The following is a 26,447-nucleotide window of genomic DNA, read 5'->3' as shown; positions in this document are numbered from 1 at the left end:
TTGGTTTTCTTTCGTTTAAAACTGTAAAAATTGGACTGGGCACAGTGGTTCACACCTGTAATCCCAGCACTATGGGAGGCTGAGGCAAGAGGACAGTGTAAGGCCAAGAGTCTGAGACCAGCCTGGGCAACATAACAAGATTCTGTCTCTACAAAAAATTATAAAATTAGCCGGGGGAGGGGGTGGCACACACATGTAGTTCCAGCTACTTGGGAGGCTGAGGCAGACGGATCACTTGAGCCCAGGAGTTCAAGGCTGCAGTGAGCTGTGATCATGCCACTGTACTCCAGCCTGGGCAACAGAGTAAGTTCCCTTCTCCTAAAAAAAATTAAATGAAATAAATAAAACTGTAAAAACTATTCTTAGCTCGAGGGCTGCACAAACACAGGTGACAGGCTGGCGCAGCAGTTTTCCAACCCCTGTCCTACAGCAAGGAGGGAAGCCGTCACACTGCACTCTCTGCTGGCCAGCCGGTGTGCAGTGTTGCTCAGGTTCTGGGTGCCTCTGTCATTTTAGGAAGGTGTCAGAAACACCATTAAAAGAGAGTGGCAGGGTGCTGATGTCCCAGAGAGAAACTGTGCCGAATGGTGGCTAATTAAGGCTCTGGAGTCGGGCACTGGAGCACCGGACTCCCTGCTCCCCAAAGCCCAGCTTGCCAACCTCGACCTGAGCATCTTCACTGATACAGCACCACCCCGAGGCTGGCCTGTAAGGTTTGGCGAGGGTCCGGTGTCACGGCCCACGTGCGGCACGTGCTGCACAGCGTCGGCCAAAATTATATTCATGGCTTAAGTCAGAAACCTTGTGTGGAAGGAGGGAAAGAAGCAAGGTTTGCTCTCAAGAACAAAGGGCCCGGTTGTAGATGGGGTGAGCTATGGCGGGTGTCCTCAGATGCTCCAGGGATTGTCCTAGACAGAGGGACTCACTTCGTTGTCAATCTCCGGAGGGCGGAGCAGGCCCAGCAGATGAAAGTTATGAGGAATCTGGTTTCCAATCAGCATGCAAAGGACCATGTTGTCATTTCAGTTGTCCCCAGTGGGATGATCTGCCTAGAGTTTCCCACAGGTGGAGGTCTTGCGGAGGGGGTCATGCATCCCCCGGAGCCCTGCACCTGGGGTCCCGTCTCTGCATGCTCGGAGGTTTCACGACATGTAAACCTAGTTATCTTGGTAACACTTGGGGGATGTGCCCCCTCCCCACAGTCCTGGCCCAGAGGAATGAAGTTACATCAAAGCAAATTGATTCAGTCGTTGATCCTTATGTTGTAGAAATAACTAGAAGCTATAAGGAGAACCACTGTGAGGTCCCCATTAAAGGAGAAGAATTTTGGTGGTCCCCAGACAGGGCTGGCTCGGGATCTCGTTCTGTGGTCAGGACCATCTGCTGCAGTACAGCCTCCCACCTCAGCCTCTCAGACTGCCACCTCCTGCCCCCAATCCAGCCTGAGATGCCCCCAGCACCACCCCTGCTGAAAACAGAAGCAGAACCTGATACTCAGCCTCTTCCATGACAAGAACACACCAGGATCGCGTCCCTTTCCAAGCAGAATTTTCCCGAAGCCCCACCCTCCTGGACTCGGGTTATGGACCGCCACAGGCCACCCCAGCTGGAAGAAAATTCAGGAAATATAGGGGTCATGGGTGACAGGTGGGCCAGCCAGCAACCGTATCTACCACATTTTTAAAATTTCTATTTTATTATTTATTTATTTTTGAGACGGAGTCTCGCTCTGTCACCCAGGCTGGAGTGCAATAGTGCGATCTCGGCTCGCTGCAACCTCTGCCTCCTGGATTCAAGTGATTCTCTTGCTTCAGCCTCCTGAGTAGCTGGGATTACAAGTGCCCACCACCATGCCTGGCTAATTTTTGTGTAGAGATGGGGTTTCACCATGTTGGCCAGGCTGGTCTCGAACTCCTGACCTCAGGTGATCTGCCCGCCTCGGCCTCCCAAAGTGTTGGGATTACAGGCATGTAATCCCACCTGTAAACCTGTAAGGCCACCACACCCAGCCTAAAATTTTTATTTTCATATATATTTTTTGAGACAAAGTTTTGTTCTGTCACCCAGCTGAAGTACAGTGGCACAATCACAGCTCACTGCAGCCTCGACCTTCCAGGCTCAAGCCATCCTCCTGCCTCAGCCTCCCAAGTAGCCTGGACTGCAGGTGCACATCACCATGCCCAGCTAATTATTTTATTTTATTTTTTGTAGAGACAGGGTTTCTCCATGTTGCCCAGGCTGGTCTTAAATTCCTGGGCTCAAGCGATCCACCCACCACGGGCTCCCAAAGTGCTGAGATTACAGAGATTACAGGCGCGAGCCGCCATGTGCCATGTTTATTGAGCCAGCTTAAATATTTGGCTTAAACACATACACCCAAATGTGGAGCTGCTGTTGACTCCATGATGCAGAAGTTTCTTTTTCTTTTTCTTTTTTCCCAGTTTTTTCTATTGTGGTAAAGGTACATATAAAATGTGCCATCTTAACCACTTTTAAGTGTACAGTTTAGTGGTATTAAGTATACAATTCAATAGTATTAAGTGTATAGTTCAGTGGTATTAAGTGTACAGTTCAGTGGTATTGAGTATACAGTTCAGTGGTATTGAGGGTAAAGTGCAGTGGTATTGAGGGTAAAGTGCAGTGGTATTGAGGGTATGGTTCAGTGGTACTGAGTGTGTAGTTCAGTGGTATGAGTGTGTAGTTCGGTGGTATTGAGTGTACAGTTCAATGGTATTGAGTGTACAGTTCAGTGGTATTGAGTGTACAGTTCAGTGGTATTGAGGGTAAAGTGCAGTGGTATTGAGGGTAAAGTGCAGTGGTATTGAGGGTATGGTTCAGTGGTATTGAGTGTACAGTTCAGTGGTATTGAGTATACAGTTCAGTGGTATTGAGGGTAAAGTGCAGTGGCATTGAGGGTATGGTTCAGTGGTACTGAGTGTGTAGTTCAGTGGTACGAGTGTATAGTTCGGTGGTATTGAGTGTACAGTTCAGTGGTATTGAGGGCACAGTTCAGTGGTATTGAGTGTGTCATTCAGTGGCATTGAGTGTACAGTTCAGTGGTATTAGGTGTATAGTTCAGTGGTATCGAGTGTGTAGTTCAGTGGTATTGAGTGTACAGTTCAGTGGTATTGAGTGTCTAGTTCAGTGGTATTGAGTGCGTAAATTCAGTGGTATTGAGTGTACAGTTCAGTGGTATCCAGTGGATAGTTCAGTGGAATTGAGTGTATAGTTCAGTGGTATTGAGTGTACAGTTCAGTGGTACTGAGTGTATGGCTCAGTGGTATTGAGTGTACAGTTCATTGGTATTGAGTGTACAGTTCGGTGGTATTAAGGATACAGCTAGTTGGTATAGAGGGTACAGCTCAGTGGTATTGAGTGTATAATTCAGTGGTATCGAGTGTGTAATTCAGTGGCATTGAGTGTACAGTTCAGTGGCATTGAGTGTACAGTTCAGTGGTATTGAGTGTGTAGTTCAGTGGTATTGAGTGTGTAGTTCAGTGGTATTGAGTGTACAGTTCAGTGGTATTGAGTGTACAGTTCAGTGGTATTAAGTACATTCATAATATATGCACTACCATCACCACCATCCATCTCCAGAACCTTTTTATTCTCCCAAACTGAAATTCTGTCCCCATTAAACTGGAACTCCCCATTCCCCCTCCCCTGCCCCTGAGGGCCACCATTCTGCTTTCTGTCTCTATGCACGTGACTACTCTAGGGACCTCAGATCATTGGAATTGTACAGTATTTGTCATTTTGTGACTGGCTTATTTCACCTAGCAGAATGTTCTCGAGACTCATCCGTGTTGTACCATATGTCAGCATTTCCTTCCTTTGTATGACTGAGGGATGTTCCCTTGCATGTGTGTGCCACATTTTGCTTATCTTTTTTTTTTTTTTTTTTTTTGAGACAGGGTCTCGCTGTCACCCAGGCTGGAGTGCAGTGGCGCGATCTTGGCTCACTGCAACCCCTGCCTCCTGGGTTCAAGTGATTCTCATGCCTTAGCCTCCTGAGCAGCTGGGATTACAGGTGCCTGCCATGACACCCAGCTAATTTTGTATTTTTAGCAGAGACAGGGTTTCGCCATGTTGGCCAGGCTGGTCTTGAACTCCTGACCTCAAGTGATCTGCCTGCCTTGGCCTCCCAAAGTGCTGGGATTACAGACATGAGCCACCATGTTCAGCCTTTGCGTATCTTTTTATCCATCAGTGAACCTGGGTTGTTTCCATGTTTTAGCTATTGCAAATCATGCTACTGTGAACACACGGGTACAAATATCCCTTTGAGACCCTGTTTGCAATTATTTAGGGTATATCCCCAGAAGTGGAATTGCTAGATCATATAGTAATTCGACTTTTAGTTTTCAAAGAACCACCATACTGTTTTCCATCGTGGCTGTACCATTTTACATTCCCACCAACAGTGCACAGGGTCCCCATTTCTCCACATCTTGCCAACCCTTATTATTCTGGGCTTTTTTATAGCGGCCATCCTAATGGCTGCGAGGTAGTGTCTCATTGTGGTTTTGATTTGCATTTCCCTAATGGTTACTGACGTTGAGCACCTTTTAATGTGTTTATTAGCCATTTGTGTCTTGTCTTTGGAGAAGTATCTATTCAAGTCCTTTGCCATTTTTGTAATTGGGCTGTTTGGTTTTCTGCTGAATTTTAGTTCTCTATGTATTCTGGATATTAATTTCTTATCAGATATGGGATTTGCAAGTATTTTCACTCACTCTGGGTTGCCTTATTACTGTTGATAGTGCCTTCTATTTTTCTTTACCTATTTATTTATAGAGGTGGGTCTTCTTATGTTGCCCAGGCTGGAGTCCAGTGGCATGATCATAACTCACTGTAGCCTCAAACTCCTGGGCTCAAGGGATCCTCCCACCTCAGCCTCCTAAATAGCTGGGACCACTGGCATGCACCACCATGAATGACTAATTTTTTTTTTTTTCGAGATGGAAAGTTTCACTCTTGTCTCCCAGGCTGGAGTGCAATGGCACAATCTAGGCTCACTGCGACCTCCGCCTCCTGGGTTCAAGCAATTCTCCTGCCTCAGCCTTCTGAGTAGCTGGGATTACAGGCGCCCACCACCATGTCCAGCTAATTTTTGTATTTTTAGTAGAGACGGGGTTTCACCATGTTGGTCAGGCTGGTCTCGAACTCCTGACCTCAGGTGATCCACCCATCTCGGCCTCCCAAAGTTCTGGGATTACAGGCGTGAGACACCATGCCCAGCCGCCAGGCTAATTTTTAAATTTTTTGTTAGAGATTGGGTCTCACTATGTTGCCCAGACTGGTCTCGAACTCCTGGCCTCAAGCAATCCTCCCACCCTGGCCTCCAAAGTGCTGGGTTACAGGTGTGAGCCACCGCACCCAGCCAGTAGTGTCTTTTAAATGAAGTATCTCTAATTTTGCCACTCAGCATTTACCAGTCACCTGCCTTCCTGGTCCAAAGAAACTTTTTAAAAAAAGAGTTGGCAAATATCTGAAAATACAATTTATTTTTAAGAGCCAGGAATGAAGCTGAGGTTTGAGGGCTGGTTCAGTGTGTCTGAAACTGCGAAGCAGCCAGTGAGGTTACTTTCGCATCCCCCAGCTTTTACCTCTGCTCATGAGATTCAGCATCTGCAGCTGTGGTCTGTGATCGCCGTGAATACAGTCTGTGTTTGGAGACCCACAGAGTCAGGGCAACATCTCCGTGCTGGGGGCCAAGAGGATAACGGCTGTTCTCTGGCTCTGGGAGGCAGCAGAGGTCACCTGTCCAGAGCCAGAGTTCCGTGGGGGGCTCTAGGGCAGGAGGTCAAGGTATGTGTGAGGAAAGAACCCCAATTTCGAGCTGGACACACCCAGGCTCTGGTTCCAGCTTTGCCACTAATTTCACCAAGCGACCTTGGATGTTATTTAATATTCTTGGGCCTCAATTTCCCCATCTGTAAAAAGCATGTCACAGTCAGGGTTGGGAGCAAGGCCCAGAGCTGGCTCAACATGGGTTGCTGTCCCCCAGCTCTCCGTCATGGCGCCTCGCTCTTTCTTTTTCATTTTCCCATTTGTTCGCCTCCCTCCTTCTCCCTTCTCCCTCCTGTTTGTCTCTCGACACCTCTACTTTCCTACTGAGCCCCCAAACTATTTTATTTTCCCTTCCTTTTCCTCTTTCTACCTCCCCTAACCACTGTCTTTATCTTTATCCTGCCGGGAACACACAGCAGCACCCCTGGTGTAGGCTTCAGAGCTGTGTACCTATGCCAGGAGAGGGGGTGCCAGCCTCCCTCCTGGAATCACACACACGGGGGTGGCCTGGGACCAGGGACTCAGCACGGTGCAGGTGGCCGGCACCGCGGGAGATGGAATGTTCCACCCGAGTCCTCCCTTTGCCTGGTACCCCAAAGAGCTTGGGCTGTGCCCAGAGTGAGTCACCAGAGAGCCTGGCCCCAGGCTCAGCAGCTGGCATAGGAGGGAGGAGGGGCCTCCCCAAGAAGGAATGAGGGGCCTCCCCAAGAAGGAATGGCAGAGCAGGGAGAGGCCGCGGGGAGGGAGAAAAACCCCGCAGAGGGTGCTCTTACCTCTGGCCCGTCCTCCCCAGGGCCACCTGTCCCCTCAAGGCGGCTGCCCCCTCTGTGTCCTGGCACAGAGTTGGGAGATGGAGTGGCAGAGCCTGCCCTGGGCTTCTCAGCAGTGCACAGCTCAGAGCACACTTTAGAGTCAGCCAGCCCTGAGTCCAGGGCTCTCTGACCCTTCGTGTTGTCACCTGTAGCATGGGGGGGCAGCAGTACCCCTTCCCAGGGCAGCAGGGAAGATCAGATGAGGGAGCGCAGGTAAAAGGTGGGCGGCACACCCCGGCACACAGCCGATCCCGGCACACAGCCGATCCCGGCACACAGCCGATCCCGGCACACAGCCGATCCCGGCCGGCAGCAGTGAGGGGAGCTCTTCAACATCACCAGAACCCTCTGCCCTGAGAAAGGGGCTCCTGGGCCGACAGGGAAGGTCTGCCTCCTACTCTGGAGGGGCCGCTTGGGGACAGGCCCGGGCTGTCTCCTCACAGCCACCTGCTTCCTGTCCTCTGCCTGTCTCCTGCCCCATCTGGCCGCTGCTCATCCAGGAAGGTCGGAGATGTCGGGCCCTCCCACCTGGGTCACGCGCTAGGCATGCCTGAGAGCAAAGGCCACGCCCCGACACCCCACGGGGCCCTGGCGCGCCAGGCTTCTCAGCCCTGCGGCGGCAGTGCATAGCTCTGGCACGCGCTGCACCAACTTCCTGTTGGGTGCTGTGGTCCCAAGGCGCGTGCTTTGCAGCAGATGTGTGACCTGGCGTTCCCCTGAGTGCTCGGAAAATGGCCTTGTCTCCGGTCGTTCCCGTTCAGGAGCAGGTACCTGGGGTGCTCCGGGGATCCCGTTGTCTAGGATGGGTTTTCTGTCTGACGGGTGGGCAGCCTCAGCTCCCTGAGCAGGGCTTAGGTCCCCCGTAATGTCCAGGGTTAATTGTGCCAGCCTGAACCCCTGAGCCCCACATGCCCGCCTAGGGATTGGCCTCAGCCTGGGGTGAGCTGACCCCAAAGACACCCTGCCCAACGCAGCCCGGCCCTTCACTGCTTCCTGTTGCTGCTGCTGGACAGAGTGGGCCTGGCACCCAGCAGAGATGTCTGACGGCCGCACATTCTCCCCTGGCTTCTGCCTTCATCCCTGGGACGATGTTGAGGGAGACGCCGGGAGATGGAGAGCCATGTGGGGCCACCTCTGTCCCTCTGCAGGGGGCAGGGCTGGCAGCTCCTGGGGAGAGCCCTGCCCATCTTGTCTGCTGTCTCTCGGGAGGCCCTGGCCTGGGGATTCCCATCTCTGAGTGGAAGGCGCGAAGGCCCCTGCCTTGAACATGGATGGCGTGGGTCCCCAGTCCCTCCTCTCTCCCCTCATCCTTGGGGCTGAGCACAGGGCAGTGGTGGGGGATAAAGACCCCTCAGAACCCTTCCCCACCCTGCAACCCCTTGCACAGCCCTGAGTCACTGTCCCAGAGGGGAGGGCAAGGGGCTCCCTGGTGATGGCTTCCTGCGTCCCCTCTCACTTGCCTCCTCCATTTCCCCTGGGCAGGATATGGGTGCAGGGTGTGGTCTTGGAGGGAGGAGGCTGTAAGCCTCCTGGGGGACACTGTGTGTGTGTGTGTGTGTGTGTGTGTGTGTGTGTGTGTGTGTGTGTGTGTGTGTGGACGGCTGAAGGGAGGAGGCCGGGGGCCTGGGTGTGCGGCTATGGGGACTGAACTGTCGAGGGCTCCTGCTGCCTCCTCAGGGGACGGGCCCTGCCAGCTACTGAGTGAGCAGCCTGCGGCAGCCCTGACTCACTGCGGGTCGTGCCGTCTGTGCAGCGCTGGGGTACCCACCACCCAGTGCCAGGTGAGCGGCCCTGCACGGCACTGTAGTTTCCACCTGTGGTCACTGAGAGGCAGGATGGAGCTAGGGCAGGCATGGGAATTTTTTGGCTGTGGTCTATTTTTTGTTCATTGCAGCATTGATTACATGTGAATGTGGACTGTTCTTGCAAAAGTCTAGACCTGTCGTATTTGGAATCAGGGAACAGGCATTGAACGTTGCTTTGAAGAGATTGAAATTTCTAGCTTGTGATCTTCTTGAAAATTGTTAATGAGGCGTTGATGTGATGTACCATCAAATGCTCCGTTTGGCAGTCATGACCTTGGGCACCGTGGTTAGGTCCCAATGCTTCTGCTGTTGCCTGAACCATGTGACATCTGTCGCCGTGCCACTGGTCCCCTCGGCTCAGGCCTCAGGAGATTGGAGGAGAGACTGAGGTTTCTCTGTGACAAACACAGGGAACCCTGACTGGGATCTCCAATCTCTAGTAAGGTTTGCGCAGTTCTTCTCCTCGCATTTCTTTGGCTGCATCTGAGCCAAAGTCTGGATGGAGCTGTCGGGGAACTGGGTTATGTTGACCTCCCGACCCCTGCCCACCCTCTGGGGTGTCCTTCTGACAAATGGGCCTTTCTTCCAGATCCCCATCATGACCCCCCAGGCCAACGGCCCCCTAGGGTCTTGACCCCAGTGCACTCAGAGTCAGCACCTGCCTTCGTTGCAGCATTGACCCTCTGCCATCAGATCCCACCCAGGGAAGGAATGGGCTCCTGTGTGGGCGCCTGGCTTCTGGGTGAGAGGGGAAGTGTGTGTTGTGTAAGTGCCCTTCTGTGTCATGCGGTTTTGAGCAGTTTTACCTCTTCCTGTCTCCGCTGGAAGCACAGTCACTGCCATGGCTCCTCTAGGCTCTGGCACGCAGAACAAGCAGACCATGGTTTTGTGTTATACAGTAGTCACGGCAGATACTTCGGGGGCTTGGCAGGGGGGACCTCCGGGGTTCCAGAAGCAACATGCAAAATAACATCAGTTCAACAAGCAGGTGCTGGAGTCCTCGCCCCGAGGCCTTCCGGAAGACACCCAGGACGTCACACCTAGCCCAGAACAGCCCCCCTCTCTCCATCCCTTCTGCGATGTTCACTAGGCATTACCACATGCTGGTGGCCACTCTGGGTGCGGAGGTACATCCGTGAAGGAAAGGGATGAAGCTCCCTGCCCAGAGGAGCTGACCTCCCAGCAGTCTTACAGGATATGGGTACAGAGGTGAATCTGGGGGAGAGTCCATCGTTGGTGTTGCTCCACTGACCTCCAGGATGGCCTCCAGGGACCCCGCCTCCTGGTGGCCACTGTCCCCATCGTATTAGAGTTGGCCTTTTGAAAGCTGTGAGTCCAAGTTGCCTGGCAAATAGATAAGGAATACAAGGTGATCATTCTTAAGACCTCGGGGATCTGCAAACCAGTCTTCTGGAACCTTTGAGCTTCCAGGATGATTCGGAATTTGGATGCAGCCACAGAAAGCCTAAGCGCCACAAGTCCCGCCATGACGCCCTGAGGCGTGGGTTCACACTTGGGTGTGGCTGGTCACGTCTATAAAAATGAGCCTTCACTTTGGGAGGCCCAGGCGAGTGGATCACAAGGTCAGGAGATCAAGACCATCCTGGCCAACATGGTGAAACCCTGTCTCTACTAAAAAATACAAAAAAATTAGCCAGGCATGGCAGCATGTGCCTGTAGTCCCAGCTACTCAGAAGGCTGAGGCAGGAGACTTGCTTGAACCCAGGAGGCAGAGGCTGCAGTGAGCCGAGATCGCGCCATTGCACTCCAGCCCGGGCGACTGAAGAGACTCCATCTCAAAAAAAAAAAAAAAAAGATGAGCCTTTTCTGGGAAAGTGGAAAAGACAGAGAAGCCTCCTGACAGCCAAGGAGACCAGCAGCCAGTAGAGCAGGTGTTGTAACAAGGCCGAGGACCCTCAAACACCAATTTTGCTGGTAAGACTGCTGCCCAGGATGCACCGTACAAGAGCAGCTTCACCTGCCTTCATGCAGATGGCACAGATGTCCAGGAAGCAGCTGTGGTCAGTGACTCCCCAGGAGTCACACCCAGACCTGGGGCCAGAGCCTTCCCTGCACCTCTGCCTAATGTGACACCAGGGCGGGGCACAGGCTAGTCCCAGCTCCTGCAGCCCCCACTGCACACCCCTACCTGTTAGCACACTGAGTCCTCCCTCATTATCATCCCATTTTACAGATGGAGAAACTGACACAGGGAAGGCTGAGAGAATTGCCCAAGGTCATAGACCAGCACATGGCAGAGCCAGCGCCAACTCCAAAGCCCAGATCCGAACCACTGACTGGGCCTAACCTCCTTCCCAGGAACCCAGACTGATCGCCTCAGGTCACCCAAAGGGGATGGAATAGTGTCATCAACCAGCTCCCAAAGAAGATCAGAGCATGTGCAGTCAGCACTGGCAAGATTTCAGCTTAGAGAGAGATCCTCTCCAGCCTCAAAGTACTGACTTTGGATCAAGACTTCTCACTAAAGGAAGGTTCCAGCCAGCTCAAATTTTTTGTACTCCAGAATCTGCAATAAAGAGACAGATAATGTCTTTTGCAGAAACTGGAAGTAGGTTTCCAGGTACCCACTGGACTTACAATTCAATGTTTATAAGTATGACCCTGGAGATTAAATCAAAGCAGAACTTGCTCCCTGGAGCCCTGGGGTTAAGCGCTAAGATGAATTCTGTATAATGATGCCGCTGGTGGCTACAGCGAGCATTTATTTATCATGCACTCATGGAGCAGCTGGTTCCATGTCACAGAGAAGCTGGGGTTGCCTGGTCCAGGTGGGGTGGCTCTTGCATATGTAGCAGGGTGGACTGGGGCGTGCATGTCCCATGATGATGGCAGAGGTTCAGGGGCAAGTCTCCTGTGACTGAGACATCTGATCACCTTCCGGTGGCCAAAGCAAGTCACATGGTTGCACAGGAGCGCAAGGCTAGGAATTCACCCCTCCAACGTGTGTGTGTGTGTGTGTATGTGCATATGTACGTGTGTCTGTGCATTGTGTATATGTGTTATGTATGTGTGTGTACATATGTGTGTATGTGTGTATGTGTATGTGTGTAGGTATGTTTGTATGTGTATGTATCTGTGTATGTGTGTAGGTATGTGTGTATGTGTGTGTAGGTATGTGTATATGTATGTACGTGTATAGGGGTGTGTGTGTGTGTGTATGTGTGTGTATGTGTGTAGGTATGTGTATGTTTATGTGTGTATATGTGTGTATGTGTACGTGTGTGTAGATATGTGTGTGTGTAGGTGTGTAGGTGTGTAGGTGTGTGTGTATATGTGTGTATGTGTAAGTATATGTGTGTAGGTATGTGTATGTATGTGTAGGTGTGTGTATGTGTAGGTGTGTGTATGTATGTGTAGGTGTGTGTATGTGAATAGGTATGTTTGTATGTGTAGGGGTGTGTGTGTGTGTGTGTTGGGAGAGGCAGCAAAGTCACACAGCAAAGGACATGGATGCTGGGAGAAGTGAGGCATTGGGTGTCAGTAACTCCACCTCCCATACCCTTATGCCCTCCCTATGCAAATCAGGTGCCAGCTCCCTCAACCAGAACATGTGGGTAACCATAACAGTTTGTCCCCACACCAGGTCAAATCAGAAAGTGTCTTCTATTATTTTGTGTCTCTGTCCTTGACTCCTGGGCTCAGTCCTGACCTTTCCTTGTGGTTTCTTGGCTTAAGCCATTCATTTATTTCCTTCTCTCACCTGGGTGCACTGACTTCTTCCCATCTCATGCAAGCAGCTCAGGTGGCTCCGACAGGGTACAGATTCCCTTTGACGCTGAGGTTGAAGGAATCAGAGACAGTGCCCCCAAAGCTCCTACTCAGACCTCCCAGGGCACATTTGCGCTCAATATAATAGTCATTTACCATTAACTCCAACAGAGAAATTGTGGTCCCAGGCCCCCCATTCTGCAGATGAGAAAACTGAGGCTCCAAGAGAGGCCCTCGCCTTGGTTGGCTGTGCCCCCGGGAGTTTTGCTCCATTTATCCATTTAGTCTGGGGCTGCTGTTCCTTGTGTGTCCTTGCCTAGAATTATGTATGGGCCCACCTTTTCCAAAAATCTGCCAGCCCTGGCCAGGTGCAGTGGCTCACGCCTGTAATCCCAACCCTTTGGGAGACTGAGGCAGGAGGATGGCTTGAGCCCAGGAGTTTGAGACTAGCCTGGGCTGCAGAGTAAGGCCTCATCTCTATTAAAAAAAAAAAAAAAAAGCCAGGCTGGGTGGCACACATCTCTGATCCCAGCTAATTGGGAGGCTGAGGTGGAAGGATCCCTTGAGCCCCATAGGTCAGGGCTGCAGTGAGCCGTGATCATGCCACTGCACTCCAGCCTGGGGAACAAAGCAAGACCCTGTCTCAAAATAAGAAAGAAAGAGAGAGGGGCATGGGGCAGCGTGGAGAGGAAACTGCCAGCCCTAAATCTCATGACTCAGGCTTGCCCCAGGAGCCAGAGTCCCATAAAGGGGCACTATGGGCCTTCCATCAGTCCCTGAAAGAGTCTCACCAGCAATGCCTTCCTGGGGCTATGGCTTTGATGACAGTTCAAGACCCCCAGGATCCCTTTCTGTGTTTAAACAAACTCGGCTTCCTGTCCTCTCACCAACTCTTGCATTCAGAGCTCAAACTGGCAACAAACTTGGCCTTTCTAGAAAAACTGCAGTTGAGAAAACACCTCCACTGAGGGGTCATAGGGGAACCGAATATTCACACAGCCTTCGAGAACCTTCCCTGTGATTCCTGGTTAATCATGAAAAAAAGAAAGAGCAGTGGCCGGTTGCGGTGGCTCACACCTGTAATCCCAGCACTTTGGGAGGCCAAGGCAGGCAGATCACAAGGTCAAGAGATTGAGACCATCCTGGCCAACATGGTGAAACCATGTCTACTAAAAATACAAGAATTAGCTGGGCATGGTGGCACGCGCCTGTAGTCCCAGCTACTTGGGAGGCTGAGGCAGGAGAATCACTTGAACCCAGGAGGCAGAGGTTGCAGTGAGCCAAGATCATGCCACTGCAGTCCAGCCTGGCAACAGACCGAGACTCTGTCAAAAAAAAAAAGAGAGAGAGAGAGAAAGCAAGCAAGAAAGAAAGAGAAAGAAAGAAAAGGAAGGAAAGAAGGAAGGAAAAAGAAAAGAAAAGAAAGAGCTATGCCCTGGCAGACACCACCTTAACCAAATGGCCAGACCTGGTCTTGCCCTCGATGGGCAAACTTGCTTGTTCGCCCCTGCCTGGACGCATGAAAAGGAAAAGACCTCCCCAAAAAGGTTCAGCTAAATTGAATCCTGAAGCTACAATCAGACGAATCCAAAGCGAGGGACTGTCAGCAGGACAGATGACCTAAACGTTTCAAAAAAGGTCAATGTCATAAAAAACAAAAATGAAAAATATGGGGGGTTGCTTCTAGATTGAGAGAGATGAGAGACAAATAACCAATGCCATTTGTGAGCCTTGAATGGATCCCAGATTTTTGTAAAGCTGTAGGAGTTATTTTTGGAATAATTGGGAACACCTAATAGAGGATCAGGTGATACTGAACTAAGTATCTTAGGTACAATGCTGGTGCTGTGGTTAAGACAGAATTCTCAGGTGAGTGCTGAGGTATTGAGGGGTGGAGCTCAGGGGATTGCTACGCACTTTCAAACAGTTCAGAGAAAAGTGTGTGTGTGCATGTGCGTGTGTGTGCATGTGGGTGTGTGCGCATGTGTGCATGTGGGTGTGCGTGTATGTGTGTGTGCGCCTGTGTGCATGTGCGTGTGTGGGCATGTGGGTGTGTGTGCGTGTGTGCATATGTGTGTGCATTGCATGTGTGCCTGTATTGTGCATGTGTGTGTGCATGTGGGTGTGTGTGCGTATGTGTGCGTGTATGTGTGCATTGCATGTGTGCCTGTATGTGTGCATGTCTGTGCATGTGGGTGTGTGTGCGTGTGTGTGCCTGTGCATATGTAGGTGTGTGCCTGTGCATGTATGCATGTGTATGTGTGTACATATGTGTGTGGAGAGAGGAAAAGGGGAAGAGAGGAGCGGGAATGCATACAAGTGAGACAAGAGGTAAACAATTGGTGTATGATTGCGATGAAGAGTATATGGGTATTTATTGCTATTCTAATTATTTCCACTTTTATGAGGTTTGAAAGTTTTCAAAGTAGTGAGTTGGTAGGAAGAAAGAAAATGCCCAAAGAGGGAGCCTACCGACCTTCCTGGGTCCCCTGTCCTTGTCAGCCAACCACGTAAAGGGAAAGAGCTAGGATTTAATGACCGGATTCCTTCCTGGTCTCCAAGCATTTTCACATCTTGCTTCTCATTGCTCCGTGAGAAGTTGGGCAGGCCTTTCTAAATGCTCCATGCTTCAGTTTCTCCAAATCTAAATCCGGAAGATTTGCTCCAGGTCACACTCAGACCAAGTGGAAGTGGAGCTGATGGGAGGGACCTAGCCTGTGGGCTCCCTGCTTGGACCCTGGGCCCTGCACCCCGTCAGCTGCTAGGCTCCCCTCTTGGGTCTGGTGTGTTGGTTTCTGAAGCCTGTTCTCCCAAGTCCCGGAGGTGTCAGGGATCCCGGGGCCACGCAGCTTAGCTGTGCCTGCCTCCCTCTGTGCTAAAGGAGCCACTGTGCCAGCCTGGAACTCACGGCATCCCCTTTAGGATGTTGGCTCCACAGGGATTGGCTCCTTGGCAGATGCAGTCGCTCCTGATTGGACAGTGGTGTCTGCAGCTCGACAAGGTGGACTCTGGGCCAGTCGGCTCTGCCTGTGTGTCTTGCATCCTGAAATGCAAAGCAGGGGCTGTGGGGAAATCTCACCAACCCCTCCTCCCCTGGGAGGTGGCAAAGGTGGTGGACTGGGCTGCTGGGACCCTGGGGAGGAATGAAACAGAGGCTGTATTGATGGCCTGCAGTTCCTTGTAATGTGTACAGTTCCCGTCTGTGGCTGCAGGCTGGAGAGCTGACTGCTGGCACAGATACAGCCTGACCTCGGGTCAACACTTCTCGGAGTCCAGAGGGGTGGGGAGTGGGACAGGTGGCCTCCCAGGGACGCCTCCCTGAGTGGCCAGTGGTGCCGCTTGTCCCTGCACCTGTAGCTGCCCTGAGCACCCCCACTGGACACAGCGGGCATTGCACCCTCCGGAGAAAGCTGCCCTTGTTCCACGTGCGAGCCCTGTCCCCAGCGCCATGGGCTGTGCTACCTGCAGTAACGCAGACTGCGAGCCCCGGCTGCCTCTCCAGTGCTCTCTCTCCTCTGGCCTTCAGCAGGCTGGGTCACAGAGGCATCCATCCACTCATTCATTCACTCAACAAATATCTGTTCCATGTCTACTAGGTGCCAGGCACAGCTGGGAACCAGCAGACAAAACTCCCTGCTTTCCCGGAGCCGGCATCTTGGTGGGCAGACAGCATAAGCGAGATGAGTAGGTGGAGGAGAAGGCGTGTGAGCAGGTGACAGGCGCTGGGGAGAAACAGCCCAGGGGAGGGACCAGGGAGTGTGGGGGAGACGGGGACTGCGATGTAAGGGAGGCGTCCAGGGAAGACCTCCATGAGAAGGTGACCTTGGCATAAAGAGGCAAACGTGGGAGCATGCTCAGGCAGACCATGGTGGTCAGAAGTTGAATTCGGGCCGGAGGAGGAGGAGTGCATGAAGCCCTGAGGTGGGAGCGAGTCTGTCTGCTGGGTTCACAGACCCCCAGGGAGCCAGTGTGGCAGGGGCCAGTGTGTGAGGGGCTCAGCGGGGGATGTGGCTAGAAAGGTTGTGGACCCACTGTTGAGATTGGACTTTGGCTCTGAATGGAATGGAAGCCATTGGAAGGTTTGGAGTGAAGCAATGACATAATCTGACTTATGTTCTGGGAGGATCACCCTGGCCGCGTAGAGTCTGCCGGCGGGGGTGGAGGTGGGCGCAGGGAATGCTGTGAGGAGCAGCATGAGAGCCGGTGGCAGCTGGGCAGGAGAGGAGACAGGGAGAGGCACGGGGCCCCTGGCCCAGGGATGGATTGGATGTGGGAGGCGGGATGTGGGAGGAAGGGAGGAGTCGGGGTGACTCCCGGGAGTGGGACTGACACCTGGGAGGGTGGGGAGCTCGTTACTCATCTGGGGCCACCCTGGGAAGAACTGGGCTGGGGGTGAGGGCAGTCGGGAGCTCAGTGTCTGACCCAGGAATCCGAGGCACACGTTCCCCACCCTCATAGCTGAGCCACACAGGCAGGAAATAAACAGATCTGGGGTTCAGGGGAGTGGTAGAGGGGGTGGGGTCTGCAGCATGGGGACGGGGTTCAGAGCCACGAGATGGGTGGAAATCTGAGGGGCTTTGTGGGGATGGAAAAGAATATATTCAAGGGCTGAGCAAGGGCAGCCACTGGAGGACAGCGATGAGCAGGAAGAAGCCCAGGAGACTGAGAAGGAGTGGCTGGAGGGATGAGAGGGGAGCGTGGAGTCCTGGGAGCTGGGGAAGCCGCAGGCAGCACCTCTGTCACCCCGATACGATGGGCACCGCTGGACCTAGCAACGAAGAGGTCACCGCAACCTTGGCAAGTGCAGTTTCCACGGAGTGGTGAGGGCAGAGGCTGATTGGAGTTGGTTTATGAGCCGGAAGAAGAAGAGGAATCCCAGATAAGTGAAGGAAAACTTTTTGAGGAATTTTCTTGTGAATGGAAGGCGGGAAACAGTGGAGAAGAAAGTGGGTCTAAGAAACTGCTTTTTTAGGCCGAGTGAGGTGGCTCACATCTGTAATCCCAGCATTTAGGGAGGCCGAGGCGGGCGGATCACTTGAGGCTGGGAGTTGGAGACCAGCCTGGCCAACATGGTGAAACTCCGTCTCTACTAAAAATACAAAACTTAGCCAGGCATGGTGGTGCACGTCTGTAATCCCAGCTATTTGGGAGGCTGAGGCATGAGAATCGCTTGAACCCAGGAGGCGGAGGTTGCAGTGAGCTGAGATTGTGCCACTGTACTCCAGCCTGGGTGACAGAGTGAGACTCTGTCTCAAAAAAAGAAAAAAGAAACTGTGTTTTTTGTTTTCTTTGGAGATGAGAGAAATAATAACTCATTGGGTGCAGCTGGCAGTGCGTCCTGAAGAAGGAGGAATGGGCTTGGGATGCCCTTGAGTGGGTGTGGGGCTGGGGACGGCCACGTGGCCGTGGACACTGTGGGGCCAGTTCACTGGGTAGCCACAGGAGGGAAGGCAGGTGGCTTTGAGCACAGATCGTGTCGCTGTGTGTGGAAGGTGGCTTCTGATTGCTTGTGTTTTCTCAGGGGTCTGGGAAGCAGCAGTGGCAGCTGAGGGTGGGGTGGGAAGGGAGGAGCAGCGAGGTATCCCCTGAACCTGGGAGAGAGGATGGCATAGAGCAGGTGCCCATAGACTCTTTCTGTAAAGGACCAGATAGTAAATAATTTAGGCTTTGCCAGCCAGCCAGTCTCTGTTGCAGCTCCTCAGCCCTGCCCTTGGAGCCCAGAAGCAGCCTGAGAGGATTCGTAAACAAACAGGCATGGAGGTGTTCTAATGAAACTTTATTTACAAAAATAGGCAGCAGGCTGGCTCTGGCCTGCTTAGACTCCTGGCCCTCAACCTCGCCTCTAGGCCAGGGGTCTTCAAAGCATGGTCCCTGGGCCTGCAGCATCAGCGTTACCTGGAACTTGTGGGAAATGCAGATTCTTGGACCCCCACCCTATGTTCATGGAACCAGTGACTCAGTCCCTGCACTGTTTTCCAACCCAAGTTGAGTTTGTGATTCCGGAATTCTGGAAGTTAGCTCAGCACCTAGACCCAAGAGAGAGTGAAGTGTGGGGTGGGCTACACGCCCTGTTAAAGGCACAGGCATCCCAGCCCCCATCCCCTTCTGCAAGGCTGTGTGAGGACATCCTGCCTCCCGTGGGCCATGTTTGCTTATGCAGCATCCATGGGAGGGCTCCCTGGGGACGGGCTGTGGTGACGACTCTGCTCTCAGCAGAACCCTCCACTCTGCAGCCCTGGTTTCCTGTCCACGTCCCTCAGCTACTCAGGGGAGCCTGGGGGCAGGAACTCCATTGCTTGTAGGGGAGCCTCCCACAGCAGCAGGGCTCAGCCAGTGTTCCATGCAAGAAGAAATGCACTGTCCTCCGATCGAAAGCACAGCATCTTTAGGAGTTTAACGACAGTTTTTTAACGACTTTAGTGAGATGATTTGATTTCCTGCCTCTGAGTCATCTAAGAGCAAAATGCGTGAGCTGCTAATGGGCTCAAAGAGAGGCTGCCTTTGAGGCCCCTCCAGCCCCCCAGTGCTGCAGGGATTCCATCACCCCAAAGCCAGGTAACCAGCCTTGGCCTCCCAAAGTTCTGGGATTACAGGCATGATCCATCGTGCCTGACCTGAATGAGGGTATTTTTTTTTTTTTTTTTTTTGAGGCGAGGTCTCGCTCTGTCTCCCAGGCTGGAGTGCAGTGGCGCGAACTCGGCTCACTGCAAGCTCTGTCTCCCGGGTTCACGCCATTCTCCTGCCTCACCCTCCCAAGTAGCTGGGACTACAGGCGCCCGCCATCACACCCAGCTAATTTTGTTTGTATTTTTTAGTAGAGACGGGGTTTCACTGTGTTAGCCAGGATGGTCTCGATCTCCTGACCTCGTGATCCACCCACCTCAGCCTCCCAAAGTTCTGGGATTACAGGTGTGATCCACCATGCCTGGCCCAAATGAGGGTCTTTAAGAATAAAACTCCAGGGGATCGTCACCAAGCCCCACCACTTCCTCTGAGGTTAGCATAGTGCTGGATCTTCTCTGCATCTTCTGTCCTTGTTTTTGGTTTTCATTTTGGTTTACTTGAAACAGGATCTTGCTCCATCACCCAGGCTGGAGTGCAGTGACACGATCATGGCACTCTGCAGCCTCAATCTCCCAGGCTCAAGCAATCCTCCCACCTCAGCCTCCCGAGTAGCTGGGATTACAGACATGCATCACCACGCCCAGCTAATTTTTTTATTTTTTAATTTTTTTGTAGAGACTGGGTCTCTACAAAACAAATGTCTCTGTGTTGCCCAGGCTGGTCTCAAACTCCTGTGCTCAAGCAATCCTCCTGCCTCGGCCTCCCGAAGTGCTGGTATTCCAGGCTGGTCCCATTTTACCAGCAGGTCTACACATGTGCTCACATCGCTCACTCAGAGGAGACCTCCGTTATTAGGGGGACCTAGACCTGCGCTGCCTCGACCCCAGGGACAGAGGTTGTTTGGGAATCCCCTCCCTTACTTTGATTTCTTCCGAGGAAGCCAGCTTCCTGGTGACGGGAGGTCACTGTTCTGAGGAAAAAGAGTGGGAAAAACAAAGCCAATCAGCCACTTGGCTAAGTGTCAGGTTTCCCAACAACTTCATGGGTTGCTGTGGATGGGCGGGGCTGTTTTGAGCCCAGACCATCCCTTTGCCCGTGGGTGTGGGACCACGTGATTTTGGATCAGGGGTCATTTGTCCTTCCAGAAGCCAAGCCCTGTTCCAGGCATGGGGGTGCAGCAGCGAGTGAGACCCACAGAACCACTGCCCTCCTGGAACACACCCCCCCCAGAGAGGGAACTGGGGCACCACAGACCCGTGTGCAGGCAGCAAGGGCGTGGTGTCGGCCGGGGAGCAGCAGGGACCCCTGAGCCCCACAGTCGGGGCTCGTGGCGCTGAGAAGCACTGCAGCAAGGGCGTGGTGTCGGCCGGGGAGCAGCAGGGACCCCTGAGCCCCACAATCATGGCGCTGAGAAGCACTGCAGCAAGGGCGTGGTGTCGGCCGGGGAGCAGCAGGGACCCCTGAGCCCCACAGTCGGGGCTCGTGGCGCTGAGAAGCACTGCAGCAAGGGCGCAGCCAGTAGGAGAGGAGCCGCAAGCGCAAGCGTCCGCAGACAGTGTGAGCTCAGCGTGCTGGGAAGGCGGGGGCCTGGGTCGAGGGCCAGGCGGCAGAGCATAGGGACCTGGGGGGGCAGTGCCTAGGAGTGGGAGGAAAGAGCATGGGACCAGATTCACTTTGGAAATAGAAGCCCCCAACCAGCAGCCAGCCACGTGGAGGAAGTCGTGCAGAGCTGAGAGGGTTCAGGAGGCGGTGGGGGGAGCCACTGGGAGGGGCAGGGGTTCAGGTGAAAGACAGCAGTGGCTCAGCCCAAGGGTGGCAGCCAGAGATGTGGGTGGACGGCTGGATATTGGCAGCCATACTCATTATCAATGCTGCTGTAACAGCTCATCACAAACCCTGCAGCTTCCAACTGCCCAGAGTGAGATCTCCTGGTTCTTGTGGGTCAGGCATTGGGGCAGAGCAGGGCTGGGTCTGCTGTTTTGGGACCCCTGAGCTGCAGTCGAGGTGCTTGCCGGGACTGGGCTCACCTTGGAAACCTCTGGTAGGAAAGGATCCACTTCCAGGCTCCCTCGTTCGTTTGAAGGACTCCTTTCTTTGGGCTGTTGGGCTGAGGGCTCAGCTTCTCGCCAGCTGTCGGCCCGAGGCTGCCCTCAGTTCCTGCCCCAGGGGCCTCTCCAACACCACAGCTTGCTTCATCAGAGCCAGGAGGGACAGTCTCTAGCAAGACAGAAGTGACAGTCTTGCCATTACCTTTGCCATGTTCTGCTGGTTAGAAGCGACTTGCTAGGTGCAGCCCACACTCCAGGACAGGGACTGCCCAAGGGCAGGAATCCCAGGAACTGGGGACATCAGTGGCATCTGAGAAGCTGCCTGACTTAGGAGCTCAATGGCAGCACCAGGAAGCTGCACTGGGCTGGAGTCAGGGCAAGGGACAGTGTCAGCGATGACCCTGGGGGACAGCAGTGTAGTCAGGAGCTCAGAAAGTACACAGATGCCCCCTGGGCGGTCTCTTCTGCACCATGTGGGCAGCAGAAACTACACCTACGGTTTCAGAACAACAGTTGGGGTGGTGTGGAAGGACCTCCACGACATATAGGGTGGGAGTGTGGAGTGATGGAGTGTGGAAACCCTTCTCACAGTTGTCACCTGCTCTCCAGCCCCTCCTGAGCCCATGGACCTGCCTGCCTGCCGTGTGTCTGTCTGTCTGTCTCTCTGCTGAGGGGCTCCCCGATGCCCTGAACCCAGACAGCCTCCTCAGCCTTTGTGATCCCAGAGTCTCCCGGCCAAACCTGGTTGATCTTTTTTAACCACCACCCTCTTCCCCTCCCTTATTTTGCTTTTCTTCCAGAATTTTCCCACTGTAAAAAACCAAGCAGGTCTGGATAAGTGAGGCTGGCTCCATGTATCCAGAATCAACGACGGGCTCCCCGGCTCGGCTCTCGCTGCGGCAGACGGGCTCCCCTGGGATGATCTACAGGTGACCCCCTTCCCCCTCACCCAGGCCCCCTCCCAGGGTCAGTCCTGCTTCGAGGACGGGTTCCCAAGGCCACCGTCCTCCCCTCTGGAGGTCGAAGGGCCCAAGCAGGGCCCACAGGCTTCTGCCTTCCACGGGGTTTCGAGGTGCACGCTGGTGAGCGTTTTCTCCAAGAAAGGAGCAGGGGCTTTAAAAACCCAAGTGGGAAAGAAAAACCAAAACTTTTCCAGGGCGTTTGAGCCAGAGTAGACTCCTTTCTTGTCCCTGACCCTTCCGAAATGTCTCGTTTGAGGTTAACAGAGCGGCCGGACAGTGAGTGCACAGCCAACCCCGGCATCCTGTTCCTCCCACTTTATACATCGCAGCCCCTGTGGCCCTGCCAGTTTCTCCTGAGCGAGGATGACGACCTTGCAGGCCTTTGGGGAACCACGTCTGCCGGTTTCCCAACACTGGAGGGAGTGGGGGCGGCCAAATGCTCCTGGGGCATCCTGACCCCCTCCTTGTGGAACTCACTTCCGCTTGCAGCCCTGGGTGTTTCTGTCTGCACCATAAACAGCGCTGAACATCAGTGACAGCTGCGGAGGGCGTTCAGTGAGAGCTGAGCCTCTGGGGACAGAGCATAGAACCCATGAAAGACGCAGGCACAGGCAGTACCCCAGCAGCCCATCAGTCTTGGGAAGCCAGACCTTTCCGGATAATCACTGGGGCCTGAGCCAGAGCCCGTGTCTGTGACAGCCACAGGGAAAGGCAGTGTCTGTCCTAAGAAGAGCCAGGCGGGCAGGTGCGGGTTTGCCAGCACGCGGGTGCTCTGCACGTCTGGGTTGGAGGGTTTTCAGCCATTGCCCACAAGCATATTGCAAAGCAAGTCCTGAAGCACGTTCAATCCAAACCAACCCTCACTTGGAGGTTCACCACGGAAAACAGGGCCTGGCATGGAAGGAGCCCTTGGTGTCCAGGAAACTGGCTCCAGGTCTCTGCCCCGTGGCCACCGGGTGGCGCTGCTGCAGAGCACTTGGCACCGGCTGCGCATCCTCAGAGACTGCCCTGAGCAGGCGACTGGTGGGGGCCCGGGGGCATGGGACATTGGTGGTTCTTTCTGACCTGCACCTGCTGGGGTTGATGCCAACTGTGGACTCTCTCTCTTCTCTCCCTTTCTCCTTTTTCTGTTTTCTCCATTGCTGTCCGAAGTACTCGGTATGGGAGTCCCAAAAGACAGCTCCAGTTTTACAGGTAATGAGTCTTCATTCTCCCTAAAACCCAGCGAGCCGAAGGCCAGGGAGCGGGTGGGAGGACTGCACCCTTGCCGAGCAGGGTGTGCTGGTGTATTCTCTGAAGCCAAAGCCCCCGAGACCCCCAGGCTCTGCTCATCACCCTCTGTGCCTACCCACAGGATGCTGTGCAATGTCCTGATGGAAAATGTGAAGTCAGGTTAATTGTATGTGTTGGTCTGCCAGAAGTTTGCTTTGATTTGAGCAAATGGGCTTTTGATGACTGCCAAGCTCTCAGCCAAATCTACCGTTAAAGCTTCACTCATCAGGCAGTGAGGGAGATGTCTTCCTGTGGTCGCCAGCTTGCCCTGCTTCCGTTATCAGAGTACAGGACATGGCGAGCCCATCCGTTCCCCCTTTGCCTGTGGGTTTGAGCTGATCTGGAACTCACAGAGCTCCTCAGGCTCATTGAAGGTTAATGCCTGCTTGGGGGTGTGCAGTACTGATATGACGTGGATCAGTGACATCTTTCTGATATGTTTTTCTGTTGGTGAATTAACAAACCAGGCACCTGGCGAGAGACTATGCCCCAGCAGGATGTGGCATCAAGATGCCAGGCTTAGGGCCCTGCAGGGTGCTCTTGGGAAGACCCATTCCTCCCTCTGGGCTGCCTCTCCCTCACCTGTAAGGCAGGGGATGCATGTTCTTGGTGCAGCCTCCAACCCTAGGAAGTAAAATGTCAGGGCTGCCTGGAGCCCATGGGCAGCAGCCTCCCCATGCCTTGGGACTGTTTGGGGAATTGGCACAGCTTCTGGCAGCAGGTCCCTGGTATGCATTGCTGCATCTTGGCGGTCAGGCCGGGAGGTCTCTCTATTCGGACCCGGACATCTGGTGACAGTGCTTTGGGGATCGTTGCCAATGTGCCAGGCAGTGGTCGTGGAGGTGGCAATGTATTTCCATGTAGCTTTTCTCTCCCCACGCCCCCACTCCCCGCCCCCCCCCTTTGCCAGCCATAGCACCTCTGATGGGGACCGTGGACCTAGATGCTCAGAGTGATCTGTGCCACACCTTCAGTGCCTCCTCGGAGGTCCTGCTCCTTACAGGGAGCTCTGAAGACATGGCCAACTCTTAGATCCTACTGAAATTTTGGTAGATAAGATTTTGCTTAAGATAGTTAAATCTGAACTCCGGCTTGCAAATGCTTTCCCTGGATGAAACGTTTGTATTGTGATGTATGTACACATGGTATAACATATCCTAACAAACATATGCCGCTCATCCCAGGGGATTTCATCAGTGAAACAAAACATGTACCTGAACTGCATCCTCAGAGAGCCGGGAGCAGCCTCAGTCCTCAGAAGGGAAGGGGTGAGGTCTGATGAGCAGGCAGGAAAATCCCAGGTGCAGACCTGCCAGCTCAAAAGGCCTGCCCACAGGTACAGACCATCCAGCTCCAAGGGCCTGCCCCTAGGAGGGGCCAATTATCCAGTGACCAAGTGAGAGCCTTCCAGCCCACTCAAGGCCCTCAAAACCTCACAGGCTCAACATGTTGTCCCCTCCCCCCGGGATCCCTGTGCTTAAGAACCTTCATTTCCAGGTGGCCTTCCTGGCCCCAAGGGAAGCTCTGAAGCTTACCCTCTAGGCTCTCAGCCCCAATTCTGGTGCCCACAGGCTCTGGCCATCCTACCCGTTGGATCTCCAGGGGGTCACTTGGGTGTCTCTTGTGGGGGCTCTGGAGATGACCTCTAAGGGCTAGGGTCTTTGTTTGTTAACAGGCTGGGGGCCACTCCTAGTAGGGCACCCTCATCACACCGAGCATACCACTAAACATGGCTGTTGGATGGTTCTTTCAGTTACTTAGGCCTGGCCCTCTCACAGGGCAGAGGCGTTCAAGACATGTGCCCTGCCCCCATGCAGCTCCCAGGCAAGGAATCGGCATAGGACACTGTGCCAATCAGCTGTCCACCAAATGCTGCATAACAAACAGCTCCAAAACTCAGTGCCACGCAGCAATCAGCATCTCTTCCTTGCTCCCGTGTCTGCGGGTTGACCAGGCAGCTCGTCTAAGCTGGCTTGGCTGGGTTTGTCTCCAAGCTGCAAGTTGGATCCCCGTGTCCTCCATCTTCCCATGCTTAACTGGGGCCTATCCCAGGCATGTCCTTCCCATGGCAAAAGTACCAGAGGAAAAGCAGAAACATGCAGGGTCTCTTACGGCCTATGGTTGGGGTCAGAGCGCTGTCACCTCTGCTCGCGTGCTTTTGGCCAAAGTAAGTCTCAGGAACCAGCCCACAGTCAAGGGGCTGGAAATATATTGCCCCCACCAGTGGGAGGAGCTATAAAGTCACATGGCAAAGGGCATGGGTACAGAGAGAGGTGAAGGATTGGGAGCAATACTTCCATGTACCCCAGGTCTCAAATAGCCCTGATGATCTCCAGAAGGCAGAGCACGTCACAGGAGAAGCCCAAAGAGCATTTGGGGTCCAAGGAAGGAGGGGCCACAGCCAGCTGAGAGCCAAGAAGACTTCATGGAGAAGGCAGCAGGGGCTTGGATCTGGGCCTTGAAGGCTGGGCAGGATTCAACGCAGAGGCTGGGAAGCATATTCCAGTAGATACAACAGCCTGAGCCGCAGCTCAGAGGTGTGCACAGAGAACAGGAAGTGACAGTTACCCAGCCTGGGCCATCAGGGACATGATGGAGAATAAAGAGAGGCTGGCTGTAGAGGTGGATGTTGGTGGGGGGCCTCGAATGCCTAGCGACGGGGCGCAGATGCACTCAGAGGGCACTGGGGAGCCATCTATGGTGTTTGAGCAGGGCAGGGGTCACAGATCTGCTCTAGGAAGGAAGCCTGGTAGCAGGGAGTAAGACAGGGAAGAGAGAGGCTAATGCAAGGAGACCAGACAGTGCCCAGGAAAGGTGCAGGACGGCTGAGCTCCAGGAACTGCACAGAGAGAGAATGAAGGGGTGCAGGGCCTGAAAAAAGGACGTCAGAAGCCACGTCCACAGGGCTTGGCCACTGATGGGCAGGTGCTGAGACAGAAAGGGACAGAGAGGAGCAGTGGACCCAGGGAAGGAGAGGGCCTCATTCGGAGCATGTTAAGCTGCAGCTACCACCCAGTAGTGAGGCGCAGGCCCCCCCGACCAGGGCGACATGTGGGGAACTGACAGAGTGGGCTTGGGCCTTTGGGGACAAACCATTTCAATTGCCAAGGCCTTCGCAGCTAGTCACCCGCAGCCAGGCACCTCCAGACTCTACGTGCTCTCCCAGCCTCCCACTTCATTTACCTTCCACACTGCGACTGGGGCACTGATTTCCTGTCCCCCACCTTCCCCCATGGCAGCTACCACTGTTTGCTCATTCATCATGGGGGGACGGTTCCGCCTCCATTCAAAATCCCACATTCACTGGCGCGCGTTCTCAGCTGGAAGATGATGTCACGCTGGGACTTTGCTGGCATCCTGTGACACGCAGTGACCCTGGGGGTCATGATCCTGGGGTTGGGGCTCAGCACTTAGCCTCATCCCAGAGCTCAGCCTTGTTTGGCCTAGTCTCAAAGCATTTCC

At 53.7% G+C, this 26,447-nt stretch overlaps 1 protein-coding gene across 8 annotated transcripts in view; it reads left to right on the top strand.

Moving 5' to 3' along the window:
* Nucleotides 1–26,447, top strand: part of KCNAB2 (potassium voltage-gated channel subfamily A regulatory beta subunit 2) — a 111,914-nt gene that overhangs the window by 28,701 nt on the left and 56,766 nt on the right. For 4 of the 8 annotated variants that reach the window (XM_008975728.5, XM_008975727.5, XM_008975724.6 and 1 more), the window contains exons 2-3: nt 21,552–21,680; nt 22,866–22,907. In XM_008975728.5, coding sequence (XP_008973976.1) covers nt 21,604–21,680; nt 22,866–22,907 — 119 coding nt within the window. In that variant the 5' untranslated portion in view covers nt 21,552–21,603. Of the gene's footprint in view, nt 1–7,156; nt 7,373–15,691; nt 15,852–15,905; nt 16,061–21,551; nt 21,681–22,865; nt 22,908–26,447 lie in introns of those variants that run through there. The other 4 variants (XM_057299890.2, XM_063602141.1, XM_063602148.1 and 1 more) reach the window with 4 other exon arrangements.

The sequence above is a fragment of the Pan paniscus genome, chromosome 1, assembly GCF_029289425.2.
Source record: "Pan paniscus chromosome 1, NHGRI_mPanPan1-v2.0_pri, whole genome shotgun sequence".
Lineage (NCBI taxonomy): Eukaryota > Metazoa > Chordata > Mammalia > Primates > Hominidae > Pan > Pan paniscus.
This window is presented reverse-complemented; position numbering and strand designations above follow the sequence as displayed.